Here is an 18,250-nt window from a genome sequence, read left to right as displayed (position 1 = left end):
CGACGAACTTTTGCATCTAGTTATTATTATTAATCTTCTGTTAAAAACTGTTGACTCAAACTCGTCCTAGAGCTTTAACTCTACATACTCCAAACTCGGCTCAGACACTCAAACTGATCTGAAGTTAGTTGCTATATCTTTTCAGACTGATCGGACTTACGGTTTTCCTAAAAATGACGATCAAAACTCGGAAAAACTCCCATTGACTTACATTAGGGAGTTCTAAAAAATTCAAATTTAGATTCAAACTGACCAACCGACGAAAATTCAAATCAAAATACCTTGAAGAATAAACCAAACTGCCGTTCTATATACTATATGAGCCATTGAGACTCATTTAAACTAATGCACTCTAAACTCATACACTTATAAAGTAATTAACTTATAAACTCATGAACTCATAAACTCTGAGTGTGTGTGTGTGTGTGTACACACACACACACACACACACACACACACACACACACACACACACTAAACTCATTTAAACTTATAAACTCAAAACTCAAAAACTCGTAAACTACTTTAAACTTCAAACCACTTTAAACTTATTAAGTTTAAAGCCTCCAGCTCCCAAGCAACTCCATAGCAACCAAACTTGAGTACCCTAGCAACCGTTTTGCAAGACCTATATCTCTGTATCAGAACATCGTATAGAGATGAGGTTTGGCTCTTTTGACTCATGCTAGCAAACAGCACTTCCAACATGCTACACATGCTAGCAGTGAATAGCTACATGCTAATAGCGATTAGTTAAGTGCTAAATCATACCAAGATCATGCAAACAACTATATCAAAGCTCCATAGTAACCATCTGTGACAACTACCAACCACCTAGCAACACCATAGCAACCACCCAGAACACCCTAGCAACCGCCTAGCAACACCATGGCAACCACCCAGAACACCCTAGCAACTGCCTAGCAGCCACCCAGAATACCCTAGCAACCACCTAGCAACACCATAGTAACCACCCAGAACACCCTAGCAACCGCCTAGCAACCACCCAGAATACCTTAGCAACACCATAGCAACCACCCATAACACCCTAGCAACCGCCTAACAACACCCTAGCAACCGCCTAGCAACCACCCATAACACCCTAGCAACCGCCTAGCAACACCATAGCAACCACCCAGAACACCCTAGCAACTGCCTAGCAACCACCCAGAACACCCTAGCAACCGCCTAGCAACCACCAAGAATACCCTAGCAACCGCCTAGCAACACCATAGCAACCACCCAGAACACCCTAGCAACCGCCTAGCAACACCATAGCAACCACCCAGAACACCCTAGCAACCGCCTAGCAACCACCCAAAACACCCTAGCAACCGCCTAGCAACCACCCAGAATACCCTAGCAACCGCCTAGAAACAGCATAGCAACCACCCAAAAGACCCTAGCAACCGCCTAGCAAAAAGCGTTCTGGTCCAAACTTTCTCAAGCCAACTTAAAGTTTGTCTCGACGAACTTTTGCATCTAGTTATTATTATTCTTCTGACCGTAAAAATTTACAACTCAAACTCCTCCTAGAGCTTTAACTCCACATACTCCAAACTCGGCACAGACACTCAAACTGATCTGACATGCGTTGCTATATCTTTTCAGACTGATCGGACTTACGGTTTTCCTAAAAATGACGATCAAAACTCGAAAAAACTCATTCAAAAACTCCCATTGACTTACATTGGGGAGTTCTAAAAAATTCAAACCGACAAAATTTAAATCTAAACACCTTGAAGACTAAACCAAACTGCCATTCTATATACTATATGAGCCATTGAGACTCATTTAAACTAATAAACTCTAAACTCATACACTTATAAACTAATTAACTTATAAACTCATGAATTCATAGACTTATGAACTCTTAAACTCATAAATTAATAAACTCTGAACTCTTAAACTCATTTAAACTTATAAACTCTAAACTCATTAAAACTTATAAACTCTAAACTCAAAAACTCTTACACTTATAAACTCATCAATTTATACACTTATAAACTCTAAACTCATAAACTCTGAGTGTGTGTGTGTGTGTGTGTGTGTGTGTGTGTGTGTGTGTGTACACACACACACACACACACACACACACACTAAACTCATTTAAACTTAAACTCTAAACTCATTTAAACTTATAAACTCTAAACTCATAAACTCTGAGTGTGTGTGTGTGTGTGTGTGTGTGAACACACACACACACACACACACACACACACTAAACTCATTTAAACTTAAACTCTAAACTCATTTAAACTTATAAACTCAAAACTCAAAAACTCGTAAACTACTTTAAACTTCAAATCACTTCTTAAGTTTAAAGCTTCCAGCTCCCAAGCAACTCCATAGCAACCAAACTTGAGTACCCTAGCAACCGTTTTGCAAGACCTATATCTCTGTATCAGAACATTGTATAGAGATGAGGTTTGGCTCTTTTGACTCATGCTAGCAAACAGCACTTCCAACATGCTACACATGCTAGCACTGAATAGCTACATGCTAATAACGATTAGTTAAGTGCTATATCATGCCAAGATCATGCTAAGAACTCTATAAAGACTCCATAGTAACCATCTGTGACAACTACCAACCACCTAGCAACACCATAGCAACCGCCCAGAACACCCTAGCAACCGCCTAGTAACCGCCCAGAATACCTTAGCAACCGCCTAGCAACACCATAGCAACCACCCAGAACACCCTAGCAACCGCCTAGCAACCACTCAGAATACCCTAGCAACCGCCTAGCAACACCATAGCAACCACCCACTAGCAACACCATAGCAACCACCCAGAACACCCTAGCAACCGCCTAGCAACCACCCAGAATACCCTAGCAACCGCCTAGCAACACCATAGCAACCACCCAGAACACCCTAGCAACCGCCTAGCAACCACCCAGAACACCCTAGCAACAGCATAGCAACCACTCAGAACACCCTAGCAACCGCCTAGCAACCACCCAGAATACCTTAGCAACTGCCTAGCAACACCATATCAACCACCCAGAACACCCTAGCAACCGCCTAGCAACCACCAAGAATACCCTAGCAACCGCCTAGCAACACCATAGCAACCACCCAGAACACCCTAGCAACCGCCTAGCAACACCATAGCAACCACCCAGAACACCCTAGCAACCGCCTAGCAACCACCCAGAATACCCTAGCAACCGCCTAGCAACACCATAGCAACCACCCAGAACACCCTAGCAACCGCCTAGCAACCACCCAAAACACCCTAGCAACAGCATAGCAACCACTCAGAACACCCTAGCACCCGCCTAGCAACCACCCAGAATACCTTAGCAACCGCCTAGCAACACCATATCAACCACCCAGAACACCCTAGCAACCTCCTAGCAATCACCAAGAATACCCTAGCAACCGCCTAGCAACACCATAGCAACCACCCAGAACACCCTAGCAACCGCCTAGCAACACCATAGCAACCACCCAGAACACCCTAGCAACCGCCTAGCAACCACCCAAAACACCCTAGCAACCGCCTAGCAACCACCCAGAATACCCTAGCAACCGCCTAGAAACAGCATAGCAACCACCCAAAAGACCCTAGCAACCGCCTAGCAACCACCCAAAAGACCCTAGCAACCGCCTAGCAAAAAGCGTTCTGGTCCAAACTTTCTCAAGCCAACTTAAAGTTTGTCTCGACGAACTGTTGCATCTAGTTATTATTATTATTCTTCTGTTAAAAACTGTTGACTCAAACTCGTCCTAGAGCTTTAACTCTACATACTCCAAACTCGGCTCAGACACTCAAACTGATCTGAAGTTAGTTGCTATATCTTTTCAGACTGATCGGACTTACGGTTTTCCTAAAAATGATGATCAAAACTCGGAAAAACTCCCATTGACTTACATTGGGGAGTTCTAAAAAATTCAAATCCAGATTCAAACTCACCAACCGACGAAAATTCAAATCTAAATACCTTGAAGACTAAACCAAACTGCCGTTCTATATACTATATTAGCCAATGAGACTGATTTAAACTAATAAACTCTAAACTCATACACTTATAAACTAATTAACTTATAAACTCATGAATTCATAGACTTATGAACTCTTTATCTCATAAATTAATAAACTCTGAACTCTTAAACTCATTTAAACTTATAAACTCTAAAACTCATTAAAACTTATAAACTCTAAACTCATTTAAAACTTATAAACTCTAAACTCAAAAACTCTAACACTTATAAACTCATCAATTTATACACTTATAAACTCTAAACTCATAAACTCTGAGTGTGTGTGTGTGTGTGTGTGTGTGAACACACACACACACACACACACACACACACACTAAACTCATTTAAACTTAAACTCTAAACTCATTTAAACTTGTAAACTTATAAACTCAAAACTCGTAAACTACTTTAAACTTCAAACCACTTTAAACTTATTAAGTTTAAAGCTTCCAGCTCCCAATCAACTCCATAGCAACCAAACTTGAGTACCCTAGCAACCGTTTTGCAAGACCTATATCTCTGTATCAGAACATAGTATAGAGATGAGGTTTGGCTCTTTTGACTCATGCTAGCAAACAGCACTTCCAAAATGCTACACATGCTAGCAGTGAATAGCTACATGCTAATAGCAATTAGTTAAATACTAAATCATGCCAAGATCATGCTAAGAACTCTATAAAAACTCCATAGTAACCATCTGTGACACCCAGAACACCCTAGCAACCGCCTAGCAACCACCCAAAATACCCTAGCAACCGCCTAGCAACCACCCAGAACACATTAGCAACAGCATAGCAACCACTCAGAACACCCTAGCAACCACCTAGCAACCGCCTAGCAACCACCCAGAATACCTTAGCAACCGCCTAGCAACACCATAGCAACCACCCAGAACACCCTAGCAACCGCCTAGTAACACCATAGCAACCACCCAGAACACCCCAGCAACCGCCTAGCAACCACCCAAAACACCCTAGCAACCGCATAGCAACAGCATAGCAACCACCCAGAACACCCTAGCAACCGCCTAGCAACCACCCAGAATACCCTAGCAACCGCCTAGCAACACCCTAGCAACCGCCTAGCAACACCATAGCAACCAACCAGAACACCCTAGCAACCGCCTAGCAACCACCCAGAATACCCTAGCAACCGCCTAGCAACACCATAGCAACCACCCAGAAAACCCTAGCAACCGCCTAGCAACCACCCAGAACACCCTAGCAACCGCCTAGCAACCACCCAGAATACCCTAGCAACCACCTAGCAACACCATAGCAACCACCCAGAACACCCTAGCAACCGCCTAGCAACCGCCTAGCAACCACCCAGAACACCCTAGCAACCGCCTAGCAACATCCTAGCAACCACCCAAAATACCTTAGCAACCGCCTAGCAACACCCTAGCAACCACCCAAAATACCCTAGCAACCGCTTAGCAACACCCTAGCAACCACCCAGAACACCCTAGAAACCGCCTAGCAACCACCCAAAATACCTTAGCAACTGCCTAGCAACACCATAGCAACCACCCAGAACACCCTAGCAACCACCTAGCAACCACCCAAAATACCTTAGCAACCACCTAGCAACACAATAGCAACCACCCAGAACACCCTAGCAACCACCGAGAACACCTTAGCAACCCACTAGAAAACCCCCAACAACTTTTAACTTTAAACTACCTAATTTAAACTTTAAACTACTTTAAACTTCAAACTAATTTAAACTTTAAACTAATTTAAACTTTAAACTACTTTAAACTTCAAACTAATTTAAACTTTAAGCTAATTTAAACTTCAAACTAATTTAAACTTTAAACTACTTTAAACTTGAAACTACTTTAAAGGGCACCTATTATGCAAAATTCACTTTTACATGGTGTTTGAACATAAATGTGTGTTGGCAGTGTGTGAGCAAAACCACCCTAGAATGATAAAAATCCACCCAGTAGTTTTTTTACTATCTCAATAAATCATAAGCACTGTCTCAGAACGAGCTGTTCTAGATTTCCCTCATTGTGACGTAGAAATGAGCTAAGCCCCACCGACGCGGTTTGATTGACATCTGGTTTTGGCATAGACCCCGCCCTCGGTAATCTGTTCTGCACACCATCGCCATTGTTTCAACGACAGCCGGTAATGTCTCCTAAGAAGTGTAGGTGTTCTGTTGTGGGATGTAAGAATGGACATACTAGTCTTCACTGACATCAGAGCCACTGAAAACGCAGCGGATGGATTTTATTTATGAAGAAAAGGCACCACTTAAACTTCCTAAATACGAGAATCATTTTCTGACTGACTGTTTAGTGAACGAGGGTCAAAGTTAATCCTCAAGTGTGGATCGTTGCCTACTGTTCGCGATCCTACGTCACCTCCAAGAGAAGTAAGTGTATTTTATCATTTTTGAGCAACTAGTCATTTCAATCGATGTCATGTCAGCCAGTTCAATAACAAATGCGTCTAAAGCTATTTATTGTCGTCGTCATAGGATGTCTCAACAAACAACGTCAGACAGTTTTATGTCACGTACATTATTTTTTGCAGCAATAAAAAATGTAAAATGAATACCTCTATCTCCATAGACAGTATAAACGTCTATCTCCCTGCAGCATTTGTTTTCTGGTTCTGCAACGTTAGCCATCTTCTCATATTTGCCACATAAGCGTGTGTATAAGTTAGTTTAAAAAAATTGCGCGAAAGTTATCACAATTTGTTTGTGTGTGTGTGTGTGTGTGTGTGTGTGTGTGTGTGTGTGTGTGTGTGTGTGTGTGTGTGTGTGTGTTGCACATCCATAATTGCAAAGGGGACGCGATTAAAACTCTATAAGTACATAAATGTATCAAATAACCTTTCCGAGACGTTTAGTCCATTCTCATTCGTGTTTAGTCTGTGCCGGACTCTCTTCATCATCTGGGTCCAGCAGCAGGGCGGGGATATGCAGCTCATTTACATTTAAGGTGGTATAGACCAAAAACAGCTCTTTTTAAAACAGGCCCCAAAAATGACATTTTCAAATGGTTATAATAAATTAACTGTGGGGAATTTTGTGCTGAAACTTCACAAATACATTCTGGGGACACCCAAGACCAATATTACATCTTGTAAAAAGGGGCATAATAGGTGCCCTTTAAACTTCAAACTAATTTAAACTTTAAACTACTTTAAACTTCAAACTAATTTAAACTACTTTAAACTTTAAACTAATTTAAACTCCAAACTATTTTAAACTTCTTTAAACTTTCTGGTCCGGCTTTCTCAAGCCAACTTAAAGTTTGTCTCGACGAACTTTTTAATCTAGTTATTCTTCTGAGACTAAAAAAACTAAATTGGATCTCCTCCTAGAGCTTTAACTCTACATACTCCAAATTCGGCTCAGACACTCAAACTGATCTGACTCGAGTTGCTATATCTTTTCAGACTGATCGGACTTACGGTTTTCCTAAAAATGACGATCAAAACTCGAAAAAACTCATTCAAAAACTCCCATTGACTTACATTGGGAGTTCTAAAAAATTCAAACCGACGAAAATTCAAATCAAAATACCTTGAAGACTAAACCAAACTGCCGTTCTATATACTATATGAGCCATTGAGACTCATTTAAACTAATAAACTCTAAACTCATACACTTATAAACTAATTAACTTATAAATTCATGAATTCATAGACTTATGAACTCTTAAACTCATAAATTAATAAACTCTGAACTCTTAAACTCATTTAAACTTATAAACTCTAAACTCATTAAAACTTATAAACTCTAAACTCAAAAACTCTTACACTTATAAACTCATCAATTTATACACTTATAAACTCTAAACTCATAAACTCTGTGTGTGTGTGTGTGTGTGTTCACACACACACACACACACACACACACACACACACACTCTAAACTCATTTAAACTTAAACTCTAAACTCATTTACACTTGTAAACTCAAAACTCGTAAACTACTTTAAACTTCAAACCACTTTAAACTTCTTAAGTTTAAAGCTTCCAGCTCCCAAGCAACTCCATAGCAACCAAACGTGAGTACCCTAGCAACCGTTTTGCAAGACCTATATCTCTGTATCAGAACATCGTATAGAGATGAGGTTTGGCTCTTTTGACTCATGCTAGCAAACAGCACTTCCAACATGCTACACATGCTAGCAGTGAATAGCTACATGCTAATAGCGATTAGTTAAGTGCTATATCATGCCAAGATCATGCTAAGAACTCTATAAAGACTCCATAGTAACCATCTGTGACAACTACCAACCACCTAGTAACACCATAGCAACCACCCAGAACACCCTAGCAACCACCTAGCAACACCCTAGCAACCACCCAGAATACCCTAGCAACACCATAGCAACCACCAAAACACCCTAGCAACCACTTAGCAACATCATAGCAACCACCCAGAACACCCTAGCAACCGCCTAGCAACACCATAGCAACCACCAAAACACCCTAGCAACCGCCTAGCAACAGCATAGCAACCACCCAGAACAACCTAGCAACCGCCTAGCAACATCCTAGCAACCACCAAAACACCCTAGCAACATCCTAGCAACCACCCAGAATACCCTAGCAACCGCCTAGCAACACCATAGCAACCACCAAAACACCCTAGCAACCGCCTAGCAACATCATAGCAACCACCCAGAACACCCTAGCAACCGCCTAGTAACACCATAGCAACCATCAAAACACCCTAGCAACCGCCTAGCAACATCATAGCAACCACCCAGAACACCCTAGCAACCGCCTAGCAACCATCCAAAACACCCTACAACCGCCTAGCAACATCATAGCAACCACCCAGAACACCCTAGCAACCGCCTAGCAACCATCCAAAACACCCTAGCAACCGCCTAGCAACACCATAGCAACCACCCAGAACACCCTAGCAACCGCCTAGCAACCACCCAAAACTCATAAACTCTGAGTGTGTGTGTCTGAGTGAGTGTGTGAGTGAGTTAGTGTGTGTGTGTGTGTGTGTGTGTGTGTGTGTGTGTGTGTTAGTGAGCGTGTCTGTGTGTGTGTGTGTGTGTATGAGAAAGTGTGTGTATGTGTGAGAGTTAGTGAGCGTGTGTGTTTGTCCGTGTGTTAGTGAGCGTGTCTGTGTGTGTGTGTGTGTGTGTGTGTGTGTGTGCGTGTGTGTGAGAGAGAGTTAGTGAGCATGTCTGTGTGTGAAATTTAAACTAACAAACTCATCTATCTATTTACTTCAAACTAATTTAGACTTCAAACTACTTTAAACTTTAAACTACTTTAAACTTCAAACTACTTTAAACTTTAAACAAATTTAAACTTCAAACTACTTTAAACTTCAAACTACTTTAAACTTTAAACTACTTTAAACTTTAAACTAATTTAAACTTTAAACTACTTTATACTTCAAACTAATTTAAACTTTAAACTACTTTAAACTTCAAACTTCTTCAAACTTTCTGGTCCGGCTTTCTCAAGCCAACTTAAAGTTTGTCTCGACGAACTTTTTAATCTAGTTCCACTTTGCACATATTTTCTTCATATTGATTTAAAATAAAAGCTGTTCCAATCTGATTTGCGATGGGAAAAGGGAGCAGAACGAGTTCAGTAAAAGGTGGATTCGAACTCGATCGCGTCAAAAGGGGGGGGGGGTTATTTAAAAAAAATATATATATATATATATTTTTATTTTTTTATTTTTTTATACCAGCATAAGCGGGCATATGGGATTAATTTCCCATCAAAAGAAATATTGAGAAATATTTTGACGCAGTGGCGACATCATAGTCCAACACAGCAGAAATGCTATAAAAAAAATGAAATACGTTTTTTTATTATTATTACTATTATTAATTATTATTTGAGAATGTCGTTTATTCTTGTTGTTGTTAATTTCCATATCATTTCACTTAGAGGCTATGTGGTAGCCCTATGCACACAGTTTACTGAGTCACACACACGAAGACGATAATAAAAGGCAGAAAGGGGTGGGGTAAAGTTATGCCCTCTCTCTACTCCAGCTCAATCACACACAGCAGAGGGCTGTCATGGAGGCTAAACGCAAATAAATGCAATTTACCCATCTCTGACATGTCAGAAATAGTTTATCCACCTCTCAACAGTTTATGCACTTCCAGAAAACCATTAAGTAGGCCTACCACTGGTTATAAACATTAGACAACACCAGACTCCACCATCATCAAAAACACCCCTGGACAACAAGTAACAGGACAGGACTGCTGACATAACTGAGGCATGCATTCGGGCAGCAAGTAGCCTATTGGACAAGCCATGCACCAGGCAGAAATGACATAGGCAGCCAAGTATAAAACACAAATGCAGATAGACCCAGCAAACATTCACCAACAATTCACCTGCTAAGTAGGTATCATGCTGAACCGTCTAAGTACTGTGTCCTTCCATTCGCTTGTGCATTTGCGTGTAAAGTCTTTCTTGAATGCAAGCTGCACCAACCTGGCCTTTCTCTCGTGTAGCATTGTGCTTCTGTGTTCCGAAAAAACATTTTTCAGAGTGGAGAATGAATTCTCACACATTGCTGTTGTGGATGCACCAAATGTTAATGCATGTTTGAAAGCAGTCAGCACACTGGGCATGGCAATCAGATGGTTGTGGTACGTTGAGATGATGTGCTGTATGGTCCAGTCTCCCTGTATTGCTTTCTTTTGTGACATTAAAAACTCTTTAGCAACTTCAAACTCAGCGTCAATCATAATCGATTGTGACAGGTCGAGAATATGCTTCACAGCTTTCACATCAAGGAAGTTATCGGCCTCTGGATTTAGTGCTGCAAGTGCACTTGCCAGTTGTGAGTTGCACTCACTGAATCTACGCTCCAGTTCCCCAACCACCGAATCAATAGTGTTGTAGTACAATGTCCGAAGTTCAGTTTCCAAGTCATCATCACCTCTGTGTCCTCCTGTAGGCCCTGTAACGATGTAACCATCCATCCGTGTGCTCTCTATGCGTCTCCGTTTGGGCCCGGGTCTCAGTGACTCGCTGGTGGGCGTGGCAGTATCCAGCATCTGCTTAAATTCTTCATCACAACGGAGTTTTTTAACACATGCTGTTGCACTCGCCACAACACTTAAACCTGTCAACAAGTCAGTGTCCTCTCTCTGGATAAGCTTTTCGGTGGGTCCAATAGAGAAAGGACTCTGTGGGTTAACCTGTTAAGCTGCACCCCCACTTTTAAAAAATCCCCAGAAATGACATACCCAAACTGAAACAGATACAGTTCATGTACCCTTTGCACTAAAAGCACAAGAATGATCTCATTTGAAAGCTGACACCTGGCAGTTTATTGTAAATGTAGAATTAATTATTGTCGTAATGAAAAAAATTGTTATAAATAGCTTCAAAGTTTTGTAAAGTTATTAGAAATTATTTTTTATGAAACATCCTTATGAAAATAAAATTGAAGTTGGCACTGTAGCAATCTAGAAATGCACTATACAGCTAAAGCCACATGTCTAAACATTTTGTTTAAAATCTGAAGATAATAAGTCCAAAACTCTGTATTTAGTTAAATGTTTTTCAAGACCATGTCAATGACTTTATTTTGATTTGACGCTAAAATGCAACTGATGTTTATTGCCATCTTCTAAGCATCTATCCAGTATATTGTCTCTATTGTTTTGTGGTGCAAACGATCCCCATTCAGTCTCAGTCTCCCCCTACACACATTCACACCTCTCCAGCCTGGTTATGGCTCTAAATATGCATTTCTTTTTTCTGCATTATAGTTACTAACGACTGGCTATTCACAGGCTATTCATAGGGTTTCAGTCCCTAATTTCTTTTCTCAAAGTTCACCTCACATTTTAAACTGTATCAAATGCATTTCTTGAATAAAGAAACTTTCAGTAAGCATTCAAAAAATCATAAAAGTATAAATTTCTAGGTTGCAGGTGCACCTAGGGCTAGCTAGCATGTTAGCTTAGCACACCATCAATACACGACAATTTATGAGATTAAAACCATGTTTGTGCTCCAAACTTACTTCATAACGCAAGGCGAGCGTTTTAAATAATCTTCTGTGATCTAATTTGGCTTCAGATAAAAAAATCAGACAGAAAATATACCATTGTATGGTATTCTGCACAATGACAGTCTATATAGATTAGCATTACATTATAAATATAATCTATTATTATGGAAATACCTGGCATGGCTTGAAAAACACAGGTAACTCAAATATCATTGCAAACATGTTTATTGTCTTCAAAACGTCTGTATCTGCATGTTATAGCGCGATCTCTTGTTAGCTTTGTGTGTATCAGTGACGTCCTGGAATGTCACATGATCATGGCTCTTCTTCATGTTCCATATATGGACTATTATTGTGCATAATAGCGCCCTCAGGCTATTAGTATGAACTGAAAACACAGCACATCTCAGTAAGAAGCGCTCATAATGAATACATCGACGCATTTGGGTATAAATTCAATAAATATTATTCCTGTTTATAGAAATCTGATGTAAATCTATGAGAATCTATCAATATTTCTCCAAATATGCACATTTTTGAGCTAAAGCCCTGAGGGACCCTTTTATGTATCACTGTCATGACAACAGCACGGGAGTTTTTTATGAATGAAAGCGGCTGACGCGCATAATTCATATCAAAGGTATCGACTCATTTTTTCATTTCATAACTCCTGACACAAATTAAGAAATAACTGTCGCTATAAGTTTCTCAGAATACAATAGTGGTCAAATACTGAAACTTGAGTCTTATATCTTTTTAATGATGTATAGTTTTTCAAGGTATAACATTAAATCTGATAGTAACTTTGAACTATATATATAAAAAAACGCTTCAGTGCGCCCGCGCACTGGCAATGGTTAACAGGTTAAGTTGGCAAGGAACATGAAACTTGGCTGTGATATCTCGCGCAGCAGGCCTGTAGCTTCCATTCTCGTCTCTGCGCCATAGTTCAGCACAGTGTCAGGATCGGTCAGAATCGATTTTATGTCATTAAATGACTTAAGAATGACTGAGACAGTGGCAAGATGCCCTGTCCATCTCTGCTCCAGAAGATGTTTAAGATGCACACCTTTATAATGCATAGCAACCGCTGGCTTGCAAAAGTGCGGTCTCTGCAGACTTGGCATGAACCACAACCAAATGCAACTGATGGTTGAGGCAGTGCACATATGGTATCTCACATCCAAGTCTGTCCTGTAGAATTTTCTGAACACCACCACGTTTCCCCGACTTAAGCGCAGCTCCATCATATACCTGACTCAGAAATTTTGAGCTATCCAGGCCAACCTTGTTAAGCTCAGTCAGAACGGTGTTAGTTAATGTCTGTGCGTCACCTTTCTGAGCCGTAGCGATGCACAGTAGACGCTCTGTAACTTCGTAAGACTCATTCACAAATCGAAGCACAATCGATATATTTTCACATCCTGTGGGGTCACGCGTCCCATCAACTTTCAAAGTGTAATAGGAGTCACCAACTTCCTCCACTATAGCCTCTGTCACCACATTACTGAGTGTTTTTATAAGTTCAATTTGCATATCATGACAGGTGTAAGTGGCATTGCGAGGGATTGTCTTCACCACATTAGCCAATTCAGGATCCTTTTGGATGGTGTAATAAAGCATGGAAAGGAAAAGTCCAGACCCCCCCTCCGACATGGCATCAAAAGCGTCAATCTTCCCCCGTAGTGGCAACTGGTTTTCAACCAAGAACCCAACCACATCTATTAGTGAGGACACATAATACCGTTTTTTCCTTTGTTGATCTGCATTGACAAGGGTTGATACCTCATTCCCCATATTGCGACGCATCTCCCTCTCCTTCCACATTGCATAGCAAGACATGTGGTCCTTCGAAGTTTCATGTTTATGAAATCCACGGTCTTTGGCCATAGCATGTTTCCAGTTACGATAGCCCACACTCGCGAAGGCATCCAATGTTCCAGATTTTCTAGTAAAGCTGAACATCCGACAACAAAAACAAGATGCTGAGTCTGCCTTGACACTGTACTCCAACCACTCTCTGTTGTGAAACCATTTATCAACGAATGATCGCCCCTTACCACTGTAAACAGTTACAGGATATTGTTTTAACACAATTTGGACAGGCCTGTCAGTCCCGATATCATCAACCGCTGTCCACTGACTTGGAGGGCTTGTAGATTGTTGCTCTATGGCTGCGCTAGTTAAGTCTGTTGGCGGTTGTCCGGAGCTAGCATTAGCAGAAGGGCCAGCTCGGCTCTCAGAGACCGTGGTACTGGTGGCCGGAGTGTCAGAGTCTGCTGATGGAAGAGGCTGAGGAGGACTAAACCATTTTCGTAAATCCATTTTTTGTCGATAATTAGGCTAACAGTTAGCCGCTTGCTGTCTATGATATAGACGGACAAACTGTTCTTTTCGATTCAAACAACAACTTGAAATGGATTTTGCGCGCTGCAAATCAAATGTAACAAGTTTACTCAGCGACCAATAAGCATTGACCAATGATGACCAAGCCTAGTAACATGTCATGAACAACCAAAATTATGCGTTTTCCCCGTTCATTTCATTTTAATTCATTTAAGTTACAGTTTGTACATTTAATATTAAAAGAATAACTAAAAGGGATTTTTTTTTGGGCCACGCCATGGCCTGTGGTAGGGGGGGCATCAATGACCGCTGGGGGGGGGGGCACGGCCCTCGAATGCCCCACCACAGCGCCGACAGTGGATGAAATTAGTTAAACGTGTCCACGATTTATTAAAACGAGGGAACAAATAAGTCGTCATAACAACAAATTATTTAGATCAGTGGACTGGGCGCATATAAGAGCGAGCAGAGAGAGAGAGAGAGTGCCAGCTGCGTGCGTGCACCCCCGCCGTCTTCAAACAACACGAGCGCTGTTTTGCTCTCTCTCCCTCACGCATATCAAAATCAATTGACACGATAGTAAAAGGTCGGAAGATCAATTGTGTTTTATAGATCAGTAGTTTGTTCAAATAAAGTGTTTGATTAGTTAGCAAGTACATGTTCAGGAAATGCATAATACAAATTGTATGGGTTAATGTAAGTAACGGTAAACAGACTCTGCACAAAGCTCTTTTGAAGCTGTCAAATGGTGTCGCTATTGGACACTTAATTGTGATTATTGCTGCTCTGAGGTTTATTATAGGCTACTGTTGACTGTTTTTTTTTTTGTTTTTTTTAAGAAGTTTTACTCTTTCCTCGGAGTAAACAACACGGGAATAGCAACAATTGTGCATATAAATTACTACTTACAGGGCTTGAATTATAACCTGTGGGCAGTTTTTCTACATCCTTTTGTGAACGTCGTTTTACACTTGTATGCTGCACAGCGGATCGTCTTAAAAGTGCCGTCGGAGCTACCAATCTCTGTATAGCGGCCGTTGGATCCCTCTGCTGGTAGGGAATCGTAAGATGGCCGCTTGAACACTTCCGGTGGCCTCACACGCCACTGCGGATGACAGGCTGTCGTCAGTTTTTTTTTTTTACCTGGCCCAAACAGACATTGATGGGCGGAGTTAGTGTAAATAGCCATTGCCAACAAGGCAGGCTATTTGCACTTAGTGTAGATAGACACTCCGAATTTATATAAAGCATAAATAACATTCAGAAACTGTACTTGCAATGAATAAAGATCAAGAAATAAATACTGATACAAAAAAAAAAAAATTATAAGAAATTACATTTATTGTGACATACACACAGTGGCACGCTGTTTTTGACAGGTTAATGTTGAAGAGCTGCTAACAAAATAGTATTGTATTCACATAATCTCTCTTGTCATGTAAATTAATCTAAATGTCAGCATTACCGCACATGTATAAAGAAATGTAGTCTGTCGGGTAAAACATGAGCTTATTGGTATAGTTCAGTCAGTCTGTTATTTTATTCCAACCTTTACTCCTGATCAGAGGCTTCCGCAAATATTTAGTTTATACGTACATTTTAATTACATTTTACATTTTTAGTTACATTTTAATTAAGTTTAATGGTGCAACACAAAAATATTGAGCAGTGTGTAAGTTGTAACTTAGTGCCCATTTACATCAAAACTAGGCTAAGTTGTAACATACGCAAAGCAGGTGCAACCGGGCCCAGGACCTGGATTGGGAACCACTGAACTAATACTGTGATATATAACATAGCATGTTATAACATAACATAACATGATAGATAAAACATTGTTTGCATTTCACCCTAAACTGCATGTGGAATTATTATTTTTTTTTTTCGTTTGACTTTAAGTATGCATTATAAACATAAAAGCATATTTTCAAGTGTCTATTTCTCAGCATGTTTGGCAGTGTGGAACTGGACAATCTAAACCCAAGGATGGTCAGCCATGTCTACATTAAAGTTGTCTACAACCTGGAGGGACCCTTTGTGTAAGAGAGTACATTTCTTCTTGTTCACAATGTGATAGACTTTATTAATATACATATTAATAATAAACACTTTCTCTTCCACAATGTGGTCACGTCATGCATTTTTGCTGATCAGATAGCTATCCGATTTGTTAAAACTGTTCCATTTACACATGGCAACATAAATGTATCTCTGCAGTATAAATATAAAACAGTTCTTCAATTCCCAAGCTGTATGCACATTTAACAGAGTTCACGTCAGCGAAACCAACGGATAGCTGCATTTTATTTATCATCAGCTAATTTTAACCCCCTGAGGTCGACGGTATCGCCGGCGATACCAGCTCGCTTTTTTTTATCAGTGTAAAAGAAACTCATAAATACTCTGTTGACTTTGATTTTCCATAGGAGTTTCATACATCAATCGATTCTGTTAAATGTGTATTATTTTTGTGTATACTCACAATAAAAACAAAGTGTTGTGCTTTTCGCCAAATAAAGAAAAATAAACACGAAGCGAGTTCTGCCTTCTCTCTGTCCGTGTAGTCCATTCTGAAACGCGTCCGAAAATGAATCATAACTCAGCGAATACTTCTCACACAGACACGTGATATATGTCTTTATGAAGCTTGAAATCTCTTATTTTAAATGAAGTAATTTATATAAAAAACAAATGTTTTCAACTCATGTAATCCATTTGAAAGCAAGGAGAGGTACCGTTTTTCCTTCTCCCTTCAATATCTCTAAATGAGCTGCGGCCGGCCCGCCCCCGGCGCGATTCACATGTAAATAGTTAGGTGATCTAGTATGCAGCGCACCCGCCCCCCCGATCAATGCCATAAAAACACAGTTTCTTCATCAGAATTACTGTTAGTTCATCGCGTTTTGAGTATGGCACGCTTCTCAGGCTTCTCCGCCCTTCAGATGATTCTGGACAGCGAGGAAGAATGCACCTTTTCCTCAGAGGAAGATGAAGACTCGGACGACGAACGGCAGCATTTTGAAGAGCGAATTGATCCCGCCGAGGACACAATTTCGGAGTAAGTTTTACTGTTATATAATTATTTTTCTGATAATTCAGACTATATCTGCTTAGTGTTGGCTAGCTTTTGGCATCTTACATGAAAGATTGCATAACAATATCCCTTAACATTCGTGTATGTGCTAAAGTGTAAACTTTTTCAATGTGATAGGCTATTACTCTCTAAACATATTTGTATATTAAATATATTTCACTCAGTTTTGATTAGCTTATAACACTGATTATCATGCTAAAATACTGCCGTATGTCTTATGTACCTTATTTGTGAATATCTGCTTAAGTGTAATGTGATTTAGTCTAAATATATTTCAGCCTCCGGTAAAATATGTGATAGCCTAGGCCTACTGTCTAAATACTAGACATTATATATATATATATATATATATATATATATATATATATATATATATATATATATGGTTTTGGTTAAACTATCACACTGCTTATCATGCTTCAATACTGCCTTATGCACAAAAAAACTGTTTTAGAAAGTTCAAATCAATGAATACAGGTGTAAATGTTTGAAATGTAGTGATGTGTCATTCGCGAACGATCCGTTCATTGCGTGCGTCACTAAATGCGTGCGGTCTTTATGGCTCATCAACAGATACTCGCGGCGACGCTGTGATATTTCTCTGTCCTATGGACCATCAACATATATATACATAGATTGTGCGTCCATAACAATTAATTGCCCATCAGTTTACTTTGGATAATGTATGCTAAATATTTTTTGTTGTTGTTGTTTTTTAGGAATATGGCTGCAGCTAGCTCTCCTTCTCCAGCACACTCACAAAGGGGCACGCAGTTCAGTTCTCCGTATGATGGAGAATCTTCCCGAGTAAGTCCACAGACATAATA

General features: G+C 40.2%; 1 protein-coding gene across 1 annotated transcript in view; it reads left to right on the top strand.

The window, feature by feature from the left end:
• The window catches only part of LOC308682981 (ADP-ribosyl cyclase/cyclic ADP-ribose hydrolase 1), a gene marked incomplete at its 3' end in the record, with an annotated part of 401,807 nt that extends 385,435 nt beyond the window's left edge, over nucleotides 1–16,372 (top strand). The window contains exon 8 of the mRNA XM_081353035.1: nucleotides 16,276–16,372. Within this exon, the coding sequence (XP_081209161.1) occupies nucleotides 16,276–16,372 (97 nt within the window). The remainder of the gene's footprint in view (nucleotides 1–16,275) is intronic.
• Nucleotides 16,373–18,250: the final 1,878 nt, after the last annotated feature.

The sequence above is a fragment of the Scardinius erythrophthalmus genome (assembly GCF_964197995.2).
Source record: "Scardinius erythrophthalmus genome assembly, chromosome: 22".
Taxonomy (NCBI): domain Eukaryota; kingdom Metazoa; phylum Chordata; class Actinopteri; order Cypriniformes; family Leuciscidae; genus Scardinius; species Scardinius erythrophthalmus.
This window is presented reverse-complemented; position numbering and strand designations above follow the sequence as displayed.